This window comes from Geospiza fortis, unplaced genomic scaffold (genome assembly GCF_000277835.1).
Source record: "Geospiza fortis unplaced genomic scaffold, GeoFor_1.0 scaffold897, whole genome shotgun sequence".
Classification (NCBI taxonomy): Eukaryota; Metazoa; Chordata; class Aves; order Passeriformes; family Thraupidae; genus Geospiza; species Geospiza fortis.
The window spans coordinates 62,957-86,068 of NW_005054580.1; the positions used below are offsets into that span (position 1 = coordinate 62,957).

Below are 23,112 nucleotides of genomic sequence, written 5' to 3' on the forward strand. Positions count from 1 at the left end.
CAGGACAAATTTCACAGCTCCTTAACCTGCACTATATTTAGCACCAGGATTCAGTGCAAAGATCTGGTATATTAAAAAATGCCATGGATTTTTGTGTTTGGCAAAAGTTGGGGGGAGATATTTCTCAGGAATCATTCCTAGTAGCCAACTCTTACACCTTAATATTTAATGGCTGCTTAATTCCTACTAAAATCCAGAACCACATTTTTCATTACCTAATGGGAAATAAAATCAATCCCTTTTAATCGTGATCGATGTGTGGCAGTGCCAGAACTGAACAGATTTATATTTTTAATCAAATTGCGCATCATACTTCAGACTCAATTTCAATTATTCTGTTAGTGCAGCAATGGCAGCAACAATGTATTGGGCTTTTCTTTTTGGAGCAAATCAAGCAATACATTTTAGAAAGCTTTCATAACATTCTGCGAGCTGACGTTGGCCAAGCAGCACAATTTCATGAGCTGTCATCACTCTGGGAGAAAAAGAGCATCCAGTCATGGTATTCCCAAATCACAGATCTCTGGTTTTGCATTTTATCCCTTTATATCTTTTCAGTTTGTCTCTTCTGCTGCACACACCCCCTTTGCTCAGTTCCCTTATTTTGTTTTTCATGTTTTTCCTTCGAGAGCAATTAACCAGTGCCATCCTCCACACACAAACACTCCGTGGCTTTCCTGTTAACGTTATTTTGCCTTGATCTCACATTAATCATTTCTTTGGTTGTTTCTAGACCTTGTGGGCATTCATTTTTAGCATACCTGGGTTTGGATTCTGTTGAGCCCTCGGAACCAGAGGATTTGTCCACGTCGGAGTTCTCTCTCTGCATGATCTATTTCTTCAACATCTTCATTGAGCTCTTCCTCAGGGACCTCCTCCTTCTCAGTGAGCCTCCCTGCCTCCTTTAAAAACTTTAGCCTACTTGTTGGGATGGTTGCAATGACCTAAAATTATAAAAAAGTACTGAAAACATAAGCCTCATTCAAGAGCAACAGTAAAACAATCTGCTAATTACAGAGTAATTAGAGTAATCATATTTTAGTAAGGTCTAGAAAGGTGAGCTAAGCCTGTTCCTAACAGCACTTTGTACTTGGACAACTCCATTTTAGTCCCAAAAATATTTAATTTACTGTGTAAACAATTAGCATGACTTGCACCACTAAAGCCCAGTGTGGAGCAGGTTTCCCAAGGCTGGGGAAAGTCTTATCAATAAAAGAAATTGAAAATAAAATAAGATGGAAATATTTCAATGAAAAGAAAACTTAATCAGACTGATAGCTCTGCAATTAGAGTTTGGGTATTTCTATGGTAATGGGAGGTGAAAATTCATGGTATCTCATGCTGATAAATCTTCTCACACTCCCTTGGTTCATGGATTCAGCTTCCCTTTGTTCCAGCAGCTGGAATGCTTTTCTGGCATTTATCAAAATTGAGTTTTCTGAAAGGTGTGGATTTGGTTGTCGGATTTCTCACAGGGCTGTCCCTCACTCTGTGTCCTTACCACCAATAAATTCTGATTAACTTAACCTCTCTTCTCATTCTGCTTGCCCACCCAAGTGGTCCTTGCAAGTAACTAATGCAGGAGAATAATCTTTAAAAAATTGCAGATACTGTAGCTGGACAATTATTTTAAACCCATTTCAGTGTTACCCTGTTGGGCAGTCATTTTCTCTTTGTTCTGATTCCTTGCATAAAACCAGGAGCAAATCATGGCAATTTAAACAAGACATTACCTGGAACACACTGAATGCTTAAATCAAATCTCCTGCAAAGCAAAGTTTTAAACCCACTTAGCAAAAACTGCTGCAATTTTCTTTTTTTGTCTTCATTTCAGCAGCGAGCAACCACAACTGTGAAGCTCAGATGTATGAAAAATGAAGAGAGAACCAAGACAGCTGCCAGTAAACTGGTGAGGAGAGCTTTGGAAAACTGGAATGGATGCAGTGAAGACACATGGAAATGTTCTGGATCTTTTCAGGGTGAAAGCAAACCCCTGAGTTTGCTGAGGGTCTCCTTGAGCTTCACAATCCACAAGGCCAGTTTTATTATAATGTTTTAAAGACAGATTGAAAAAAAAAAAAACCAAAATAACCAAACCAAACCCAGTTTCTACACTACTATAAAACCTTTTTAAAGGGGGGTTGAAAAACAGGATGCAAACCTGGAGAATTAATGGTGTGGCACGAGCAAAGACAGAAGAGGAGAGGAAAAAAAGGGGAAATGCTCATCAATTAAATACTTACTGAAAGTCCTTCAGCCTCCCAGCTTTCAAACTACAATGCCAGCACTCTACAGAGAGAAACTACTGCAAACTCTGGGATCTGATGAAAGTGATGGTGATAAAGGAATTTGAAACCAATATTCATTAAAAAAACTCTCCTGGGTCAGAACTGTATGTGACAGAATGTTCCTCTCTTGCAGCACTTCAGCCAAGCTGATGAGACTCTGCTCTAATTCTTTCCTTAAGGTGTTTACATGGCTTTTTTAATTATTCTTTTATTTTCTGTATCTGCTAACACCCACCCAGTTCAGGACACAGACTCAGTAGATGCAGATGAAAGAACTAACTATTGTTCCCAGGAAAATTACCACAATTTTAATAAGCGATCAATAATTCTGGGAATGGGATATGAAATACTTTAGAAAGTCTTGGTTTTCAGAAGGGATGGGAGCTGTTAGAAAACTGTCCCTCCAAGCATCTCAAATTGACTTGCTGGAAAGTTCTCCTTAAATTCCTTTCAGAAGTGCCTGCTTTGACACTCAAACTCTGAAATCTTGATTGCCTTTCATGGCTCACCAGAACAGCAGGTTCAGCACGTGGATTAAAAAAAAATAAGAATAACAAATTTGTTTTGTGCTGAATGAGTCAGAGCAGCAGAGAAAACGCTGAGACAGAAGAGAAGGAAAAGAATTCTCTCTCTCTGAAGAGCTCCATGAAGGAAGACCTTGCCACAGACTGTAAATCATGTAAATATGGACATAATTGATTGGTTTTAGCCTCCTATTTTCTTTTCTTGTCACTAAATATTGACTACAAGAGAGATATTTTTCCCTCTCTATTTGCTTTCTTCTCAGCAATAAAACTGTGGAGGTGTTCCAATACCAGATTTAATTTAATGTCTAAGGTCTCACAATAAACCTGGGAAACCTGGGGCAAGTAAAGTGAAAAAAAATGCTGATATTAGTATTAGTTCTTGGTGGTTATGTAATAACCATGGATAACAAAATTTAGAAGCCAAAAAATTTGATCAAAGGCTGTGGGAAATTTTCACAGCTGAATGAAGCAGTTTGGATTCTTGTCCCTCTCCCTGTTTGATTTCCCCTTTCTCCAAAAGTTGGTATATTTTCCAAGCGGTAGGAAAAGAAAACCAATAAATCCTTCCTTTCTGTGATTATCAAACTGATTTTAGGTCTTCCTCCTGCAAGGCCTTAAGTCAAATCCTGACCTCAAGTAATAATTACAGCAGAATCATCTGCTAGTCATGGTTTTCAGCCACACATGCATTAAAAGCTGTTCTGATTCTGAGCTTATTTCTATGGAAAACTGAGGCCAAACTGTCAAAAAAAGTTGGAGTTTTTTTCCCAGAAGAGATCAAATAATCAGAATTGAAAGCAAGCATTTATTCACCACAATTCCAGTAGAACCACAGCAGAATTCAATTGCAGTGGGCAATTTCTTGACTCTTCAAAGAGGCAAACTGTGGATCTACAAATCTCTTTACATCTGAGAGAAAAAAATGTAACTTCACATTTTTCTTTACTGCACCAGGTGGCAACAACTTAAATACCCTTAGTGCATTCAGAGGTGAAAAAATATTATTATTATGACCTTTGCAACCTGTGTTTGCACATAAAAGAACAATGTAGAATGTTAACAATACTGATTGTGTCCTTATTATCACTTCCAGAGAGTTAATCCCAATTTATTTAATATCATCTCATTGACTTTTTTTTCCTTCATCAATACATAATTCTGTATTAGCCATTGATGACAGAGGATATGGCAGAAATTGAAAAGGACATGTTAATTTAACTGCCATCTTCTACAACCATTAAAGGCAAAAAAAATTTTTTTGCACTCCCTCTTCCATCCTTCACACACAGAATTAGGTGGATGGAGAATCACAGCAGAAATTTTTGAAGGCACTGGAATTTTTCCTATGAGAGAAGCCAGAAGGACAATTTCAGCAAGGGAACGAGTTGCTTGACGTAGAACTGGAACTTCATTTCAGCTCCAAAACTTTGCCACATTCTACAGGAGGAATTCTATTCCAGGAAAGGGCACAGTGCATTTGCCTTTGCTGCATTTTTTGTGACTAAAAGGCTGAAGTTGTGACTCAACATCCTTCACAAAAAAGCCTAACTGAAGATGGCCCTGGTGACAGCACACCCTTCTAGAAAGGAAAGATTTGAAAATTAACAAAAACCCCCAAAGGAACAGAGGGATAAATTATCCTTTCTAATAAATATCTCCTTGAAGCTCTCAGAGAGCCCCCTGGGTTTCAGTGAGGGCTGCACTGGGCACTGAGAGAGGAAATCACAGGAATATCAACAATATCACACCTTTGAATGTGCAGCTTCCTGAATGCTTACCTGACCCCACACCAGCTCTCCTAATCCAATAAATACACACCACATCCACTGGTCCAGCTGCAGGGGAGAACAGCTGAATGGTTTTCCTCCAAACTGGACAATTACTATCTACAAAGAGAAGCACGACGGAAAAGGGGTCAATTTTTCAGGGGGAAAAAGGCAACAAAACAAAAACAAACAGCCAGACCAGAAAAAAAAAAATAAACCAAAAAACCAAAACCAAAAAACTCCAACCAAACAAAAAAAACCTGCATAATTTTGGTCCCTAAAACCCCCCCATCAAACCTCACAAACTTCTGCATCCCCAATTAAAAGTGAGAAAAAGAAATAGCAGTTCAGACTGAAGTTCCTCAGCCTCATATTTAGTGCTCAGATATGAATGGTCAGGAAAAAAGAGAACAGGACAGTCCCCATGTGCTCTCCCAGCTCCTGATTTTTTGGATTTATTGACTCTGATCCAGTTCATTTTGGAATGTCCTTTGCAAGAGAGGCTTTTCTCTCCGAGTAACATTTTATTGTGTATTTGCAGATGTGCATCATGGGGAGACAGAGGCTACAGAAAACTCTAGATCTATTGCAGGAAAGGGGTGGGAAAACCCCACACCCTCAGCAGGATAGCAACACACAGAGTCTGAGCAGACTGAGAAGGTTTTGCTAACTGAAAATCAGATATAATTTATATTTCTTGTTAATATTGCTGCTGCAAAATTGGGGACCTCAAATCAATGCAGAGATTTAAATTGTCCAAGTTGTAAACTCATAATTTTGAATTAGATGTTAAAGACCATCCCTGTGAAGTTCTGCTCCTATCACTGCTGCCCTTCCTCCAATATTCAGTTTATTGAGGAGTTTCCCTTTTTAAATCCCTGTAGCCCAAACTCAAACTGCTCTTTCCTCCTCCTTCCTCCTCCCAGGAGCAAGGTGCTAATGCTGAGCTGCCACTGCAGAGCTGAGCAATAACAACAAGATAAAAATAGATTTCCAAATTATAATATAAAATTGTATCAAGTACAGGATGGATGCCAGCAAAAGAATGGAGCAGGAGCCGAAGGGGGAATTCTTACAGAAGAAAAATGTGGGGGAAATGTGTATTACTGTGATCATGTTCACTTGTGATGGGGCAGCAAAGTCAGGAGAGGAACATGAGGAATGACAATCCAGGGGCATCATTGCTGGGAATACTGAACAGCATTGGGCAGTGGCATTGAACAGAAGAACAATTCTACATCAGGTGTTTGAAGGTATATTTCTCTTTTCAAGGAGTAATAAATAATTGTAAAAGGATTTGTTGGTATGCTATTAAACAATTTCTTCTTTAAAAAACAGTTACAATATCAATGATCGGTGTTATTATTGTACATGCTAAGATTTAAGAATTAACCCAGTTATAAGGATCAAAATTTCTGTTTTATTAGCATGGCTACATAACATTTTCCATTAGTAACACTTGTATTGATTGAGAAAATACACAAAACCAGGTGGTTTACTCTTAAATGGGCCTCCTGCAGCACTTATATTTAAAATTAAAGAAAAAAAAAGAAAACACGGAGAAGAAAAGCCCCAACAACTTTGTGTTCCGTTTTTTTGAGTGGATTTGTGATGATTTGAGATGAACAGCAAGTGATTCTTGCCCAGAGCTTTACCTGAATAGCAAAGGTGCCCAGGACAATAGTGCAAAAGATGGGGTTTCTGAAGATGCCGTCGAAGACGTTCCTCTCGCCGTGGATCTTGCGGGCGTTGATCTCGTTGAAGAGCTGCATCATGACAAAGGTGTTGAAGATGATGGTGTAGTGCTCAGAAGGAGGAGAGTGAAGCGGGGCGTTCCTCCCACTGTCAATCTTAAACATTTTCTCACCTAGGTGTAAGACAAAAAGAAAAGTTTCCTCTAGAATGAATCAAACCAATTTCTATTCCACTCGTATTCTTCAGCCTTTTGCCTTCTTTACTCTGCTTTTTCTAGATAAAACTTTTCTTGCACCAATGAGCAAAACACATCTCAACTGAGCAAGAAGCTGCTCAAATGCTGACTTTTATCTAACAATACCTAACTCCTATCTAACAACACCTACACAACGTTGTCAGTCCCACTCTTACCTTCCCAAGCAGGAATTACTCTAAGCACTCAACTCTTTCAGGTGTAACAAAATCTTAAGGTCATTGCCACAGTGTTTGAATTTTCTACAGTGGTTAGAAGCCACCCCTCTTCACCAGGTTTTACCCATTTACTAATCAAGTAACTTCTGCCAAGCATTGAAGGATATCAGTCACAAAATACACAGGCATTTCTGATTTTAAAGAGATTTTGGGTTGATCAGCACCAGGCACTGCTGTTTAGTTTGATAATTTGGCTTTCACTCATAGATCTGACCAACCAAAAAGCAAGATAAAACCCATGATGAATAGCTAAAAATGTGGTGAGCTTTGAAAAAATAAAGATTTTTTTTTGTTTTATACCACAGCCTGACAGGACCAGACAGGGAAATCTGGATTTCTAATGTCTCAAAGACATCTATGTTTTGTATGTTCAAACACAATGTATTTCTAAAACTAAAAAAGATAAAAACTTGATGTACTAGTCTCTGAAGCAACCTCCTACAAAAGAAAGGAATTATTATTTGACCAAAATAGAAATAATTCTCATTAATTTGAAATTTAATTATGGAGGTACTGAGTTTTGCACATCATGTCACTGCAAAGCTGAGCCTTGTGGAGTTTAGAAAGGAAAAGATTATTTCCAAGGCTTATCAGAAAATTGTCTGGGATGTGTCCTTCAAAGTATGCAGGAGTTTTCCAAAGACACACAGGAGCAATTACAATAGGGGGGGAAAGCCTGGTTTGCTTTTCATTTGGCTCAGTATAAAATATTTTAAACCATAAAATTCATCAAAAAGCCATTCCAACTCCCCATAAAGTTCACAGAAGTTCTTGTTCCAAGATGCATATCACATGAATTACCAAGATTTTCTTCACCTGCTTTAGAGAACCTGAAATTCCAATTTCCTAATGCAGACATTCTCAAAATTCCCTGTAAATATAACAATGTTAGAAACCACTTCACTTCAGAAACCTGGCTATTCTTTTGGTTTAATTCCATTTTGAACAGATCATTGCCACCTCTGAGCGTCCCAAATAAACTGCCAGATGGCCATAAAGTGGACAAGGCTTTCAGAATGGAGCTCAAAAACCTCCTAAAATCCAGATTTACATTTGCAGCTTCTCTGGAAGTCTGTGTATAAGGGAAAAAAAAACCTGAAAGACAACACATGTGATTTAACAGTGACTACAAAGTGACAATACCCAGTTGAAAAAATCATCTGTCCTTTGAGAGGGTTCAGTTATTATTGTGGAGCAACAGAATCTATTATTAGCTCCTACTATTCCCTGCAGCAAGAAACATTTTTCCTCCTTCCCTGCCCTCTCCAAATACAACCTATAAAAAGCATCCATTGCCAGCAAGGCCTGAAGAAGAATCCAGTAATCCAATAAATTAGACTTTTCGCCCCCTTTTAATATCCATTCCAGAAATTAAATGTCAAAGCAGAATGTTATTTGTATCACTTAACACTGATTACTTACTTTCCATACCACTTAAGATCAACATTATTTCTGGACTGTGGACAACACTTTGCTCTTGGTAAAATGGATCTTGATTTTTATTGTGGTTTGTTTTGTGGGGTTTTTAAAATTTGTTTTTATGTCCCTACTCACCACGACAAGCCTCACAATGAAATCTCAGTATAGAAGCAGCAGGGTGGACACTCCTATTACAGCATAACCTTCTATGCCGTGTTTGGATACAAACTTTTTGCCAAAGCCCAAACCTGTATTTTATGAGGGGAAAAAAGCTCAATGAGTCCATTCCCAAGCTAACAATACATGGAAAGTGACTACAACATGACACTTTCTGTGCTTCCCATCCCATCAGCCAGGATTCACAGAATCACAGAGTGACTGGGTTGGAAGAGACCTTCAACACAGCCTCAGCACCGCCATGGCACCCATGGAACAGGCCCTAACACCTCAACTAAACCATGGCACCCATGGAACAGGCCCTAATACCTCAACTAAACCATGGCACCCATGGACCAGCCCCTAACACCTCAACTAAACCATGGCACCCATGGAACAGGTCCTAGCACCTCAAATGAACCATGGCACCACGTGCCACATCCAGGCTTTTTTAAACACTTCTAGTCATGGTGACTCCACCACCTCCCTGGGCTGCCTGTTCCAATGCCTGCCCACCTTTCCAGTGAATACATTTTCCTTAATATCCAATTTAAACATCTCTTGGTGATGACAGCAACAAATTCGTTACATTGAAAGCATTTTGACACTTCAGCCATCCAACCCAGCTGCTCGGGGGCTGAGCACCGTGTGGGCGAGCTTCTCACCGACAAAGAGCAGGGTGAAGATGAGGGTGAGCTGGTAGACGGCGTGGCCCAGGATGTTTTTCATCATGGTGCGGGAGATGAGCGGCTTGTTGCGGCCGTAGGGTTTGCGCAGCAGCAGCGCCTCGGTCGGCGGCTCCGTGGCCAGCGCCAGCGAGGCGAACGTGTCCATGATCAGGTTCACCCACAGCATCTGCACGGCCTTCAGGGGAGAGTCCTGAGGGGAAAAATCAAAAATGTTTGTATTTCCCAAGAAAAGCCTGGCTGGGAGTTCATTTTTCTCATGGGGCTCAGAAATCCCAGCACTGAGAAGCCTTCTTCTGTTGCTGGGACCCTTCTTCTGCTCCTTCTGCAGGACCAGGAGCACCATGACCTGAGCAGAGAGAAATTATCTCCCTGCAGGCATTTAATCAGCACCATTTGCAACCACAAAACTCATACCAAGCATGACAGTAACTCCTTCTAACACCTATTGCAATGCTCTCCTTTCCTTCATGCATTGTGCTTGAATTTTCAGCTGAAATTAGATATAACTAGAGGATCCAAGTTTCTATCGTGGAAGACTCATTATATTATTGAAACAGATTAAAAAGTAACATTTCCTTTATACTAAAACCTACCTGTCTTTTTTTTTCAGAGACAGCTTGAAATTATTAAAAATTTATGGAACAATTACAGTGACATCGTGATACATTTCACTTAAATAAGATCATTAACAGTTAGTGACATAATAATAATACAAAAAAGCCTGATATTTTGATAAAAAAAATAATCTGAAACTTATTAAACTATATCAAATGTGCAAAAGCAAGACAACCTATTCTTTTATTACTATAAAGAAAGCAAATTTGGCACTATGGAAATGGATTGAAAAACCCCAAGTACTGGTATTTGATGCAGGCTGTGGTTTTGGAAGCAGCTCTCCAGTCACTAGAAGGAGCTCTTTCCTCACACAATCCCATAAAGTCTGTGGTCATCATACAGAGGACTTTAGGTCATGTTTAAAACCCCCAAAATTAACTAAATAAAGCAAAGTTACACAGATCTCAGGAGGATGCTGGACAACCCTTAATGAAGTTTTGATGTGTAACTCACTGGGACAGCTATAAAAAGAGAGAGAAATGTTTCAAGGAGCCAGGGGAGGAAAAACAAAAAGAAAACCCCAAACTCCTGTGCATTTAGACTGTATAAAGCAGGCAGCATTAGCAAGGTCTTCTTCCTGTTCCAAACAGACCATTTTTATGAGGGAAAAAAGAATCTCCTAAGTAATAAGGCATCAACATGACAAATTTCATCATGAAATTGAGTTACTCTGCTGTGTGAAAGCTGGGAGAGGGAGCACTATTTTTATGTATTTCATTACCATGGGGCTGCAGCAACGAAGCCAAAACAATGTAGAGGACAGGGTTCAAACCAAAGCAAAGCCAACAAAACTCCCTGAGAACTCTGCCCATTTCTTCAAAGGGTTAAATGTTCATTTTTAATGAAATACCAGAAAAGAACATGCATTCAGTATCCCAAGGACTAATAGAAAACAAGGGTAAGTGCTTTGGTCTCTTGAGCATCTGGCTTAGATTCCAACTCTCCCTTGAGATAAAATATTATTTCCCCTTAAAAACACAATTTTAACACATTTACACAGATTTTGATGTGTTTGATTTATTTAAAAAAATAAATTTTGGGTTATTCAAAGGGATGGAGAAAAGCAACCTCCTGTTTCTCAGTCTTACAGGTTGGGTTCATTGCAGCAAGGAGGACAATTAGCATTAATAGATTCTTGACCTCTTGGTTATGGGTTGCATTAACTGAGCTTATCTGGAGAGCTCAACTCACTCATTCGAAATGCAGCTGCAGAAACAGGAAATGTCCTTGTCTTTCGAGGTGGCTAAAAAAACTAAAGATGATCAGGACAAACTTCATCCCAAATTGAGACTTCATTCATTTTTATTAACACTAATGGCTCCAACAAAGAGAGCACTTGCAGTAAAAAGCAGTTTATGGCTGGGACTCACAGACCCTCAATGGGACACAGGTAAAAAGGAAAACATCTTTTCTGCTGAAGAATTTTCCTTATCATGTTTTTGCCTGTCTCATTAATAAGTTTGAGCAAGCTTCTCTGCTTTGATCTGTTACAAAAACTCAATTTCCACTTCACACGCTGAATTCTCTGTCAATAAAACCAAATTTCCCCGTTAGATTTAATAGATGGAGTCAGAGATTCAGGTGTCTATCAGAGCCTGCCATATTCCCAGCAGAACAGGAAAAGCAGGATATTTCAGTCTCTAAATCACACAACTGTAATTGGCAGTCATCAGTTTTGGCAACAACATGTTCTCACCATTTCACACTGCCAATCACCTTGGGTGGCTGTGGTGCCCCTAATAATTATCTATTATTGGCAGTGCTACACTGCTCAGTGGAGTGTGAGAGCTCATTCCAGGCTGAAGCCAAAACATTAAATACACATTAGTCTGAGCAGGCAGTGGAATGAAATTTCCACTGTAACTCTATCTGATTTCTGATTAGTTGGTGGAAACTGAGGGAAATACATATCAGCTAAGGGGCTTAGGCTTCCACTGCAGATTTTAGTCACTTATGCAAGTGGGATGCAAATCAACCTTCTTTTCTTTGTGTTTTAGCCACTAACTGACCAGCCAATAATTCTTAATTCCCTCTCTGAAAACTTTGGGGATGTGAACCACCCAAAATCACCCCTTATTCATCAAATTCCTTTCACTTGACCTTGGAATAGGTTAGCCTTGGCCTAGAGGTAAAAGGAAAATGTCCCTTAAATCAAGTGATGTTACACTTCATCTTGGAAACACTTAAAAGTACAAATTGCCAAAGGCTGGAAATAAACTACAAATCTTTTGTGACATGCAGAGCCTCACAAATTTTAGAGCTTGTTACTTTTGATTTAGATGACAAGCTGCAAGGGAACAAAAAGGTATTTTCACCCTTACCTTTTTACCCCCGTTTGCCACAGAACACATGCAGGTATTCAGAAAAATGAGCATTTCTGCGAGTTACCTCTCCATACATTAATGCAAAAAAAGTCCCTGTGCTGCTAGATCACACTGTCTGCTAATTGTATGGAAGTGGCATCCTCAATTCCATCCCCATGCCTTGCCAAAACAAAGCTAAACAGTACAGACTTTGATTTTATATTACAGCTTTTTCAAGTTTGCCTGTGCTATTATTTTAGAATTTGCCAAGTACAGTTCTGCAGTAAAACATTATAACCACATAAATTACTCCCTTTTACATGTAAGTATAGATCATCCTCATTTTTTTGAACAAGATCTGTAAAAACAATCAGTGATTCATGCAGCAGTTCATTGCTACAGCGCCTTTTAATTAACAATTTTCCAAACATAATGTCCTATGGAGTCACTGTTTTCAGCTCCTAATGTCTGCTAAAACACTAAGTCTCTCTCAAAGTGCAAGAATAATAATTTGAATGTAAAATGTTAAAACACAGCCTTTGTCTTCCCTTTTTTCAGGGCAACCCTTTTGAGGAGTTACAATTGCCTCGACAGTTGGAGCCACAGACCGAACCTGGCACAGAGAGAAACCCTCCTGCTTCATGGCTCCAGTAAAAAACTGTTTCCATTTGACTGAGCTGCATTTTAAAATCTTCATTTTGTTCATAGCCAGATCACTTTGGACAGCTCCAAATGTAATGAGCTGATATCCTATGGGTGCTGTGTGTTGTTTTGGGGACAGGGAAAGGGGTGAGCCCATACAGGGCCCTACAGGACACCCTGAGACGTGGAGCAGTGACTCACTGCAAGCACAAAACTCACAAGAGTCGTAGGCAGAGCTCCAAAGAACCACCCTCACTGCATCAATCAGGGGCTCTGCAAAACTGTTATTCAGGGAATGAAGTCAGAATATAAAAGTTTGTAGCTCATAAATCCACTGGAAAAACAAACGATGGGTTTAAGCTGAGGCAGTGGCTGCAGAAGAGAAAGGACAATTCTACACAAACTGGTCAAGACCACCACACCCTGACCACACTAAAAGTGTGCAGTGGGCACCACAGGGAAGGCAGCAAGAGGGAACTGAGTTACATTAATTAAAAATAAGGTGAATGAGCCCAGCTCAGCTGCACTGAGCCACACAAACCTCTCTGGGAGTAACCAGAGGTGTGAACTCCTCCGGGGTCTGTGCACACACAGACACAGAGCTAAAAGCACCCCTGCACCCCAGACTGAGGGCTCCTGAGTCAGCTTCCCACCAGGGACTTCCTCAAGCTCTGCTTTCCTGGATGACCCAGATCTCCGAGCCCCTTACATAATTACAGACTCACAACACAGAAGTTCATTATTAGCTGAAAATTCAGATCTTGTGGCTTATAGATTGAGCTGCTGTAAACTGAAACAGGGCCCCATGTAAGTGAGATCCCTTGGAGGGGTGGTTGTGGCAGCAGCTGTGCTAAGCTTGTCAGCAGGTGACACTGGATCTGTAATTCTTATGCTGTTCAGAATATGGTTGCTGTCACCTTAACATGACTTCGTGCTGGGAGCCAGGGGAGACAAGAGAAACAACCATTTGCCTTGGTCCTGTGCATAATAAGGTCTTTGACAGCCCACTGTTTGTCCTGCATAAGCTTTATCTGGCACTGGAGCAGTACAGAGACATTTTGTACACATCACTCTCCACTGAAACAGCAAACCAGGACAAAACAGAAATCACAGATATGGCAGATATTCTCTAACAGCAGCATCTTCTTGAAGCAGGCACTGAGTAGACGAAAAATAAAATTATATTTGCTTAAAATTAACAGAATTGAACTGAACAGCAGTTCCCTGAAGTGGAATTGGCAAGGAGCTTCATTTCATTAATCTACTTGAGGAAAAAACCAGCAGATTATTAAAATGGCCACTAATGGCCCCAGGTTCTGCCTAATGTTTTTCTTAAGCCTCTCCATGGGCCTCCCAAGGTGCCCTGGACCAAACAAATCATCTCCTGCGTGGGCAATGCTCTCTCTGGGTGGCCCTTGGAGGGCTGGCTGCACTCCCACCACACTCACATAGTCATTAATTAATTCGTTAATGCAGAATTGCAGTGCTTTCACTTAGAGTTCTGCAGGGAGATGACCACATCCTCCTATTTACATGTACATGAGAGCAAGTGCAGGATCAAGACTGAATAAAATTAAGCCCATTATGCTGCAAAGCACAAGCCAAGCATTAAAAAAAAGCTTAGTCCAAGCAAAGATTTTATTCTCTTTGTACTTCCTTTAGGCACAAACCAAAAAGAGTAGGTGAGTGTGCTGGTCCCAAACTGCAGAACAGATTACTTGAGAGGTGGCATGAGGAAGAACAGAACAAAGTTACTACCTACAGAGAATTTTTCTCATTCTAGATATGAAATGTCACCAAAAGAACAGCCTGTGTAATGTTCATTAACCTAAATCTTAATGATGGACTGAAATTACATTCTGTGTGTCAGAGAAAGACAAACTGATCACTGAAAGGAAAACTCAGTGCAGTGAAGATTTTCTTTGTGTTCATTTTGAAGGTCACAGGAAGTTGTGCTGCCTTTTGGAAACGATCGATTTAAGCTCTGTTTGTTTGCTTGCTTTTTTGTTAAGGACTGAAACATTTCAGTCAAAATCTTTCAGCCAGACCTGTGCACAGTTCAGCAGATTTGGATGTACATGTGTGCACCTAGACTGTTGTAGGCAGGATTTTTTTGGGAGTGTCCTGCACTTTGTGCTGGAGCTATTTTCACAGCAACCAGAGGGTACAGCATGTTCCCAAGCGCAATTTTTAGCAAAGCTTTCAAGCCAAACAGAATGTCCTTTGGCTGGCTGGAGTCAAAGCCTAACACAATAATGTGCATTTGTGAGGCAAAATCCTTCTTGAATGAGACAGAACCGGGAGCAGCTCGAGATTATTCACACTGAGTGTAAACAGTGGCAAAGGACAGAACTGCTGCCTTTCTGCTTCCATCTCCACTTCAGCTTCCCCCACACCTTTCCTTTGGGTTTGCACCTTTACTGCCAAATTAAGGAATTGCACAAGAATCTTCAAAGCCACCCAGGAGTCCCAGGAGGTGTCCACTACAACCTGTGAGCAGGGACAACAGGCCCAGGGATAGTCTCACAGACCTCGGGGGCAAGAGAAATGCACTGGGCCTGATCCAAGTCCTTCTAGAAGCCAAAGGAATGATTCAAAGGATGAAAAAAAGCTCCAGAATTAAAAAGGGGATTATGCTTGTACTGATAATGCACTTCACATCCACTTAACTTGATTTAAAATAGTCCTTGCACTGATCCAGTAATGTTTAACCTCCTCAGGGATAAAAAATTATTTTGTTAACAAATAGAATGAGTTTCCCTTTGTGCTTCCACAAAAAACTGAAGAAATGCTGAGCATTGACCAAGAAATTTCACCTTAAACAAACGTTTCTAGTCAGACACTGATTGTCAATAAAATCAGTTCCAGTGATGGTGCTGCTGTCAGTGCCTTGTTCTGGCTGGGTTTGTACCACGTCTAAAAACCTTCCAGAGTTTCAGTCCTCATTCCTGTGTTACCAGCAATGATCATTTCACAGCTGGGCATTTCCTCAATATGCTGGAAAATATTTCCAAAGGAAAACTCATCCAACTTTGCTGCAACACCATGAATTTTGTCCCTCAGCGCAGGCTCAGTGGTGACAAGAAGGGACCTCCAAGGCCTCTGAATGTCAGCCAGGGCACAGGAGAAGTTTGACCTCATGGGTTTGTTAAGGTACCTGGGTTTCTGGTTGCAAGGATCAATTCCATGATTCCAATGTAAGTTTAGCCTGGAGCAGAGCTGATGACTTATTCATCGCTTTGCTCAGGTGTGCCTGGGGTGAAATGTACCTGCTGAAACAGGTATGGGCATCTGGGTGATGCATCATGAGGGAAGCATCAACTTTCTCACAGTGCATCCCAATCCAGGGAGGCACTTTGTGACAGCACCTGTCTGCAGCATCTAAAATATACATTATTGTAAGGACTGGCAGCACTAAAAACCACATTTTGTTATTTTCTCATTAAAACAAAAACATTACACTGTACTGCATATATATATATTGTTTACTCTTTAGAGGAAATAAAACATTTTTTTCCTTTTGCCCAAAAAATTGTAATTTGAGAAAAAAAAAAGTTTGCTTTGAGATATGCTTCTTGCAAATGACCTGGATATGTTGCATCTGCACCAGGATTGCAATGAAGGATTAATGGAGTGCAAGAAAGAGATGTCTAAGTCCAACTCTATGTGTCACTTAATTGGTTTGTCATCTGCATCTGGAATTAAAAATAACTGCCTGAAAGCAACAAAATAATTTTATCAGTCAAAAAGATTTGGGGTTACTTCCATGGGTCAGCACTGCTGTCTTGAAAATAACCTCATTCCTCAATGCATTGAAAAATCTGTATTTATTGGTGAGGTATTCTGAGAGGAAAAAATTGACATAACCTGCTCTTTTCCCAACCGATGGTGTTTTCAGTTTGACCATCACAGGCTCAGGGATGACAACACTGAGGGAGGCAAAAAAAGCTCCTACAAGTGAGTTCTTTTGGGAAAAAAAGAGGGATTAATCTAGCCTCACCTCAGCAGCTCTTTAACCTTCAGCAGCCTGATCCTTGGAATGCTCAGGAGAATTTCTAAAGGTTTTGATGCCATGACCATTTATTGTCTTTTCTTTTTATACCTTTTATGTATTCTCAGTGCCCTTAGCATGCATAGTTGTAATTCTTCAAGTCTGATAACTTAGCATAGTCCTGGTATTCTATTAAGCCAGAAAGCCAAACATCCTAAAGGCCTCACACTTAGAGGCCAGAAAGCCCTATGGTATCTTGAAAAACCAAGGTCTTCTCTCAAATACATACTGTAAACTAAGATTAAGCCCAGCCAGGAATAAATACATCAAGATAAAAAGATACCACACTATTCATTCAAGCATCTCACTGGGGCATCTTTGTTAGCTATGCTAATTTGCAAGGTCTATAAAATTGCACACATGATCTATCGTGTGTACGCATTTCAGTGTACTCCACCTTGGTGATGTGTTACACCACAAAAATCCTTATAAAATACCACGGTAAAACCCCTTTAACCCTTAACCATGCCTAGCTCTTCATTTTAGGATCAAGGAAAAGGCATCCTCATAGTTCCTGTAATTCCTCAACTTAGCATAGTCCTGGTATTCTATTAAGCCAGAAAGCCAAACATCCTAAAGGCCTCACACTTAGAGGCCAGAAAGCCCTACGCTATCTTGAGAAACCAAGGTCTCCCCTCAAATACAGCCTGTAAACTAAGATTAAGATAATTCAGGGAAAAATACTTCAGGATAAAAAGATACCACACTATTCATTCAAGCATCTCATTGGGGCATCTTTGTAGATATGCTAATTTGCAAGGTCTGTAAAATTGCACACACGATCTATCGTGTGTACGCATTTCAGCGTGCTCCACCTTGGTGACGTGTTACCACAAAAATCCTTAATAAATACCAAGGTGAAACCCCTTTAACCCTGCCTAGCTCTTCATTTTAGCACCAAGGAAAAGGCATCAGTTAACTTGCTGTGTGCCAAGCAGGAATCAAATGCAAGGCCCCATCCCTGGGAGCGCGGATCATGGTGGGATCGCGGCGGGATCCCAGCAGGATTACAGCAGGATGCCAGCAGGAAGTGCTCCCTGGGTGATGCAGGCACCGGTGAAGGCCACGATGACGGCCACCACGTTGACGGTGAGCTGGAACTGCAGGAACTTGGAGATGCTGTCGTAGACGTTGCGGCCCCACATGACGGCCTTGACGATGCTGGTGAAGTTGTCGTCGGTCAGGATGATGTCCGAGGCCTCCTTGGCCACGTCCGTGCCCGCGATGCCCTGGGGAGAGGGGTTGGGAATGAGATTCCCTGCTGGACAGCACAAATCTCCATAGTCAAAGCCCACAGGTTTTTATATTTCCTGGAATTTCGCTAATTCGGCCTGGTTTTGATATGAGTTAGGCCGCAGAAAGGGTAATTGAGAGGGAGCAGAAGAATTCACGTGGTGATGACTCTGAGTGTTTTATCAGCTTAAAGACTGCTGATCATCTGAGGTATTTTGTCATTGATGATGGTTTTTTATTAGCCAGGAACAGAATTGGTAACAAAAATGAGAACTGTGTGTCTTTATATATAGTCAGAGTAAGCATGGAAGACACCTTTCCAATTATGGTGGATTTTACCACAACAAAAGAGAATTCCAGTGTTGTGAAGAAAAGGTTCATTTTTCTGTATGGGCACAGGATTCTGCATAAAGCCAATAATTAATTAGACAAAATCCTGAAGAAGTATCAAAACAAGCAATGCCAGTGAATCCAAATGAATTAAAGGATTCTGAGTCAATATAACTCATTCCCACCAATATATTCCTTCACTGACAAGTAATAATTAAGCAACTTCACATTCAATGAATGGAAAAGCTCTTACAGCAAATTCATAATGGCACAAACATCAAGATTATACCATTGCAAAGCCAACATCAGCTTTTTTAAGTGCTGGTCCATCGTTGGTTCCATCCCCAGTCACAGCTACCACCTGCCTCTGTTCCACCTGTGTGCTGTCAATAATACCTGCAAAAAATGCATGTATGGGTGTGTGTTTACAGACATTTATAATGTCAATGCAATAATTAGCAAGATAAAAAAGCCCCTGTAAAAAAGCAGGGTCTGTATAATACAGACTGGATAACACCACAAAGTTTTACAGAGATTAAAAAGGCAGATCTTTAAGGAAAATAATGATGAAAGCTGTGGCATCACTACCATCCACTACTAAACATCACCATTAGGATTTACATGGAAAGTTCTGATCCTGCATCATCAACACATCAACACAACCTGCTCAGGCTTCAAAGGCAATGAGAGCAGCTCATTATGTCCTTCTGGCAGATTCCTGCTATTGAAAGTGTCACAGCCCAGCACTGATCAAACATCGGTGGAAAGGATTTGCCAAAAACTTAGGTTCATGTTTAGGACTCTCCTAAACTGGGACCCAGCTGTAATATCAGCTTTACTAAGAGGCCTTCTTAACCTAGAGATAACAAAAGCCATTGATGAATTTTATGTAGCTGGAGAATTTTAGCAGCCATGTTCAATTTTGCCAAACAATGATTAAGAGATACATACTAATGCTTTAAATTGTGGAACCAAGTATTTTAATAAATAGATAGAATAAAACAATTTCTACTTTCATTGTGAGATAATTTGAGAGAAATAAAAAACACTTTTCACTTGGTGAATCAAGTTTTTCACACAACAAGGCTGCAGGGAATTATTTTCCACTTATGCAGATAAGGAAAGTCAGGAAAATAATGAAGAATTTTTCAGAGGCTACAGAAGCAGCCCAGGTTTTTACAGGATGAAGATCATTCCCGATTCATGTTTCTATTTCCATGTCAGGGTCCATTTGAGTATGAGTCCAGAACACAGGATTGCTGTGTAGGATACAAGAACACCTTTCCATATTGATAACTTAGGGGAGGAAAATGACAGAATTCCTTTTGCTAACACATTTTGCACAAAGTTGTTACCTCCAAAAACAATTATCCAAACCTACCTAGTGTGAAAAGCTTTCACTCTGCTCTGAAAAAAAAATTCCTTTCCATATCAGATAACCAAGGAGAAATAGGAAATTGCAGATTACAGAGCAATAGCTGCCTCTTGGCAAGGTTCAGGCTTATCAGGCACCAGAAGATTGCAGTGCCCTGTGCAAGCAGTTTGTGCCCTGTATTTTTCAGAGTTATGAAAATGAGGGAAAAAAATCCCTATTCGCTTTCCACTGGTAGTATGCTCTCAGAAAAATGGCAATTACTCTGATAAGATCTCACAATTAGAGCTTTCAGTTTGTTGGGGTGATTTGCCTTTGGTATTACTAAATAAACAGGAACATCATCTGTCACTACTGTTAAAAGCATTTACTTTGTCTTGTTATTAACACATCCTTTGATGTTAAATTAAGAGTTTAAGCTTCCGAAAAAAAAAAAAAAGTCATTAAAATCTGTGGCTCATTAAGGTATTAACTGCTCCAAAGAGGTCGATAGTATCTGCTCACAACTGGGCTCCAAGTGGGAGCACAACCCAAATCAAGTTGAAGAGGCTCAAACAAATGATCTCCTAATAGAGATAAATGGATATAAATAGTGACTGTGTTGATGACTGTGCCACCAACTGCCCTCCATCAGCCAATTCCTGGGTGCTGCCAAGTCATTCACAAGGTTTAGGAGACATTTTTATCCCAAAATCCAAACTGTGCAGCCAGGATGAGCCCAGAGCACAGAGCTGAATGCAGCCATGGAAAACCAGACATGAAAAGGTCTCAGGTATCATCAGCACCTGAGCCCCAGACCTTCCCTACAGTGCCCACGGGGAGTGCCACAGAAAATATGTGGAATGCTGGGGATGGATTTCAGTGCTACCCATGGGAGAGAGAAGGACTTTGCAAAACTCCCCTCTTTTTGCACGTCAGACAAATTTCTAAAACGTAGCAGCCACGATTATTTGGGATTCAGAGGATTTATCACAGCTCTGCCAACACTCCCTGACTTCTGCCTGCTTTTTTTAATCTCTTCCTCCTCCCTGCTTCCTCCCATTGCTGAATGTTTGCCTTCTTCCCAGCACGTGCCTCCCTCCAAACACATGAGGTTTGTTTTTAATATTCTGTCAATGGCTGTGATAAGGTTTCACCTCAAGAATTCTCTTCAGTACTGAGAAATGTGCACACATAAAATGTACAGTGTGAGGAGACCAAAGAGAAGAAGGATGCCCAGGAAGGGCTCTCCCTCTGAGCTGCAGGGATTAATCTCTGATGTGATCAGGGAAAAATGTGACTGAGGGCATGAGCTGACAGGCTGCCAGTAAAGAGAACATTCCCTGGCCTTTGCACTCAGTCCAAGTGGCTGAAAAGAAGCTCCAGTAACAATCAATCATGTCTAACAACCAGGAAATTTCTTCCAACTATCCAGCTTTACTCCAGTTGAATGCTTGCATACAGGATTTTAATAAAAGCAGGTTTTCATGGGGAATTCTTCTACTCTCAGCAAAGCTTCCTGCCAAAACAGCCTTTGCTCTTTCACTGGCCTCTTGCCTCTGTTGAGCTGTTTGGCCATGACTTTCTCCTGTCAGAAGGAATTTCATTCAGCAGCCCCAGGAGCACACCTCGAGCAGAACATGACAGTGTGCTCCACACAGGGATCCCCCTGATGTGGCAGGAATTTGGGCAGGAAAATTGGGCAGGAATTTGTCCTGTGGCTTGCATAAGACACAAGTTTCTCAGAGCAAGCAGCTTGTGTCACATGAGGGCAAAGATCAGCTTTAAAACAACCATGCAGAGCTGTCAAGAAGTGCTCTAAATGCATAAATGCCTGCCATAAAACGTACAAAATACAAGATACAAAACTGAAATATATCCTGCATCTGCCACCTTCCTCCCATCTAACACTAAGCAAGCATTAAATCAAATCCACTCAGGATAATAACTCAGGGAGTATCAGCCAACAACGTCTCTTCTGCACCCACGGCTCAGCTCAAACCCATCAGAGCCAGCCCCAGGTTCTCCCTTTGTCACAGGACAAGTGCTGCTCTACTTAAACAACCCTTGCTCGTCACCCTTAGAGTTGCATCAGCTAGAAACTCCTGGGAGAAAAATAAAAATCCTGGTTTTGAGATTTCTTTCTGTCTCAACTGCTTAAAACAGGCAGGAAAATTGATCTCCAGCTGAGGATTTCAGAGCCGAAGCCCAGTTGAGGGTTAGAGAGGCAGGAAAGCTGATCCTCCCTCAGGATCACACAGATTTGTGTATCTTTGACAAGCTAAACAGAGGTACAGCCATGTATTTTCATAAACACGTCCTCTTCAGGTTAGTTTTTAATGCTTCCAAACTTCTGGAAGTTCCCTGTTAATGTAACAAGAATTTGCAAAGTCTGTCTGAAGGAGAAAGCTCAAATTTATTTCAGTTACATGCTTGGGTACCTGCCTGGATAGAAGTTTAAAGGTTTTTTATATAAAAATGTTCTATATGACATTACAGACAGCATTGGGAATTAAATGAAAATTCCTCCCCAAAGTTCAGGATATAAATTAATACAATTTTCTGTATTTTGATTATTCTACAGCTTTCCACATTAATGAGGTTATGAACATACTACCATGCCATGAAATAACAGTTGAAATATTTGAGTAATTAAGGGTAATTACTAAAAATCTCTTCTTCTTAAAGTTCCCTTTCTGTTTGATAACAAATTAGCCCTACATGAGAACAGCTGTTTTTAATATCAACTCAAAAATAATTCCAGTCTAATTTAAATATATTGGAAGGTACCACTTGTTTAATTGTTAACTGATTATTTCTTTGATCTTTTCTATTCCTTCTGATGATGCTTCCCATCAGTGTTAAACAATTGTTTCCTGCAGTTGTTTTTAAAAGATAAACTGACAATTTTGAATTATTTCAGCAATAGCACTGTAACCTCACATCAGTATAAATTATATGTAATTTTACTTGTTATATTTTGAAACAGTTAAAAGTATGGCATTTTTAATTTGATAAATAACAATATGTATTATGGAATTTTTAAAATATGAAAAGGTGTCTTAAAACCCAGCCCAAATTGTATTTCAGTGGGACTGAGATTTTGGTTTCACTGAAGCACTTTGTGATTATAACCCATTCTGATGGGTGTTTTTCCAATCTACCTCTACTTCAAAGCCATAAATATTCGACTGCAAATGTGTGCCCAGGCTGAAATGCTGAACCATGCCTTTCTCTGGTCCCTGAGCAGTACTGAAAACAAAAGTGAAAAATAAAAATGATCCTTTTGCTGGGTGGGATTGTGCTATGTTAAGGGGAAAAAAGATTCCCTCCAGCAGCTGTATGTCATTAAAAATTAAATATAAAAAAAGTTTATTTTCTGATGTGTGTTTTTAGCCTAGAGCAGATAGAATACATCAAAGGGGAGAAAATCCTCTCAATCCCTCAAGTGTCTGAGAAAAACATAACATTTTAATAAGAGGCCCAAAACTAGTGAACATTTAAATAGTTTCTTGTAACTTTTAATGGCCCTTGGAGTATTACCAGCCAAAAAATTCCATCATGATTTCCACAGAC

The 23,112-nt window shown here is 40.2% G+C and overlaps 1 protein-coding gene across 11 annotated transcripts in view; it reads right to left on the minus strand.

Annotated features, from left to right (window-relative positions):
• The window catches only part of ATP2B2 (ATPase plasma membrane Ca2+ transporting 2), a 305,210-nt gene that overhangs the window by 20,063 nt on the left and 262,035 nt on the right, over positions 1-23,112 (minus strand). For all 11 annotated transcript variants that reach the window (XM_031064309.1, XM_031064303.1, XM_031064308.1 and 8 more), the window contains 6 exons: positions 18,475-18,581; positions 17,660-17,851; positions 8,988-9,201; positions 6,237-6,448; positions 4,594-4,701; positions 762-944 (listed from right to left, as the gene is read on the minus strand). In XM_031064309.1, the coding sequence (XP_030920169.1) occupies positions 762-944; positions 4,594-4,701; positions 6,237-6,448; positions 8,988-9,201; positions 17,660-17,851; positions 18,475-18,581 (1,016 nt within the window). The remainder of the gene's footprint in view (positions 1-761; positions 945-4,593; positions 4,702-6,236; positions 6,449-8,987; positions 9,202-17,659; positions 17,852-18,474; positions 18,582-23,112) is intronic.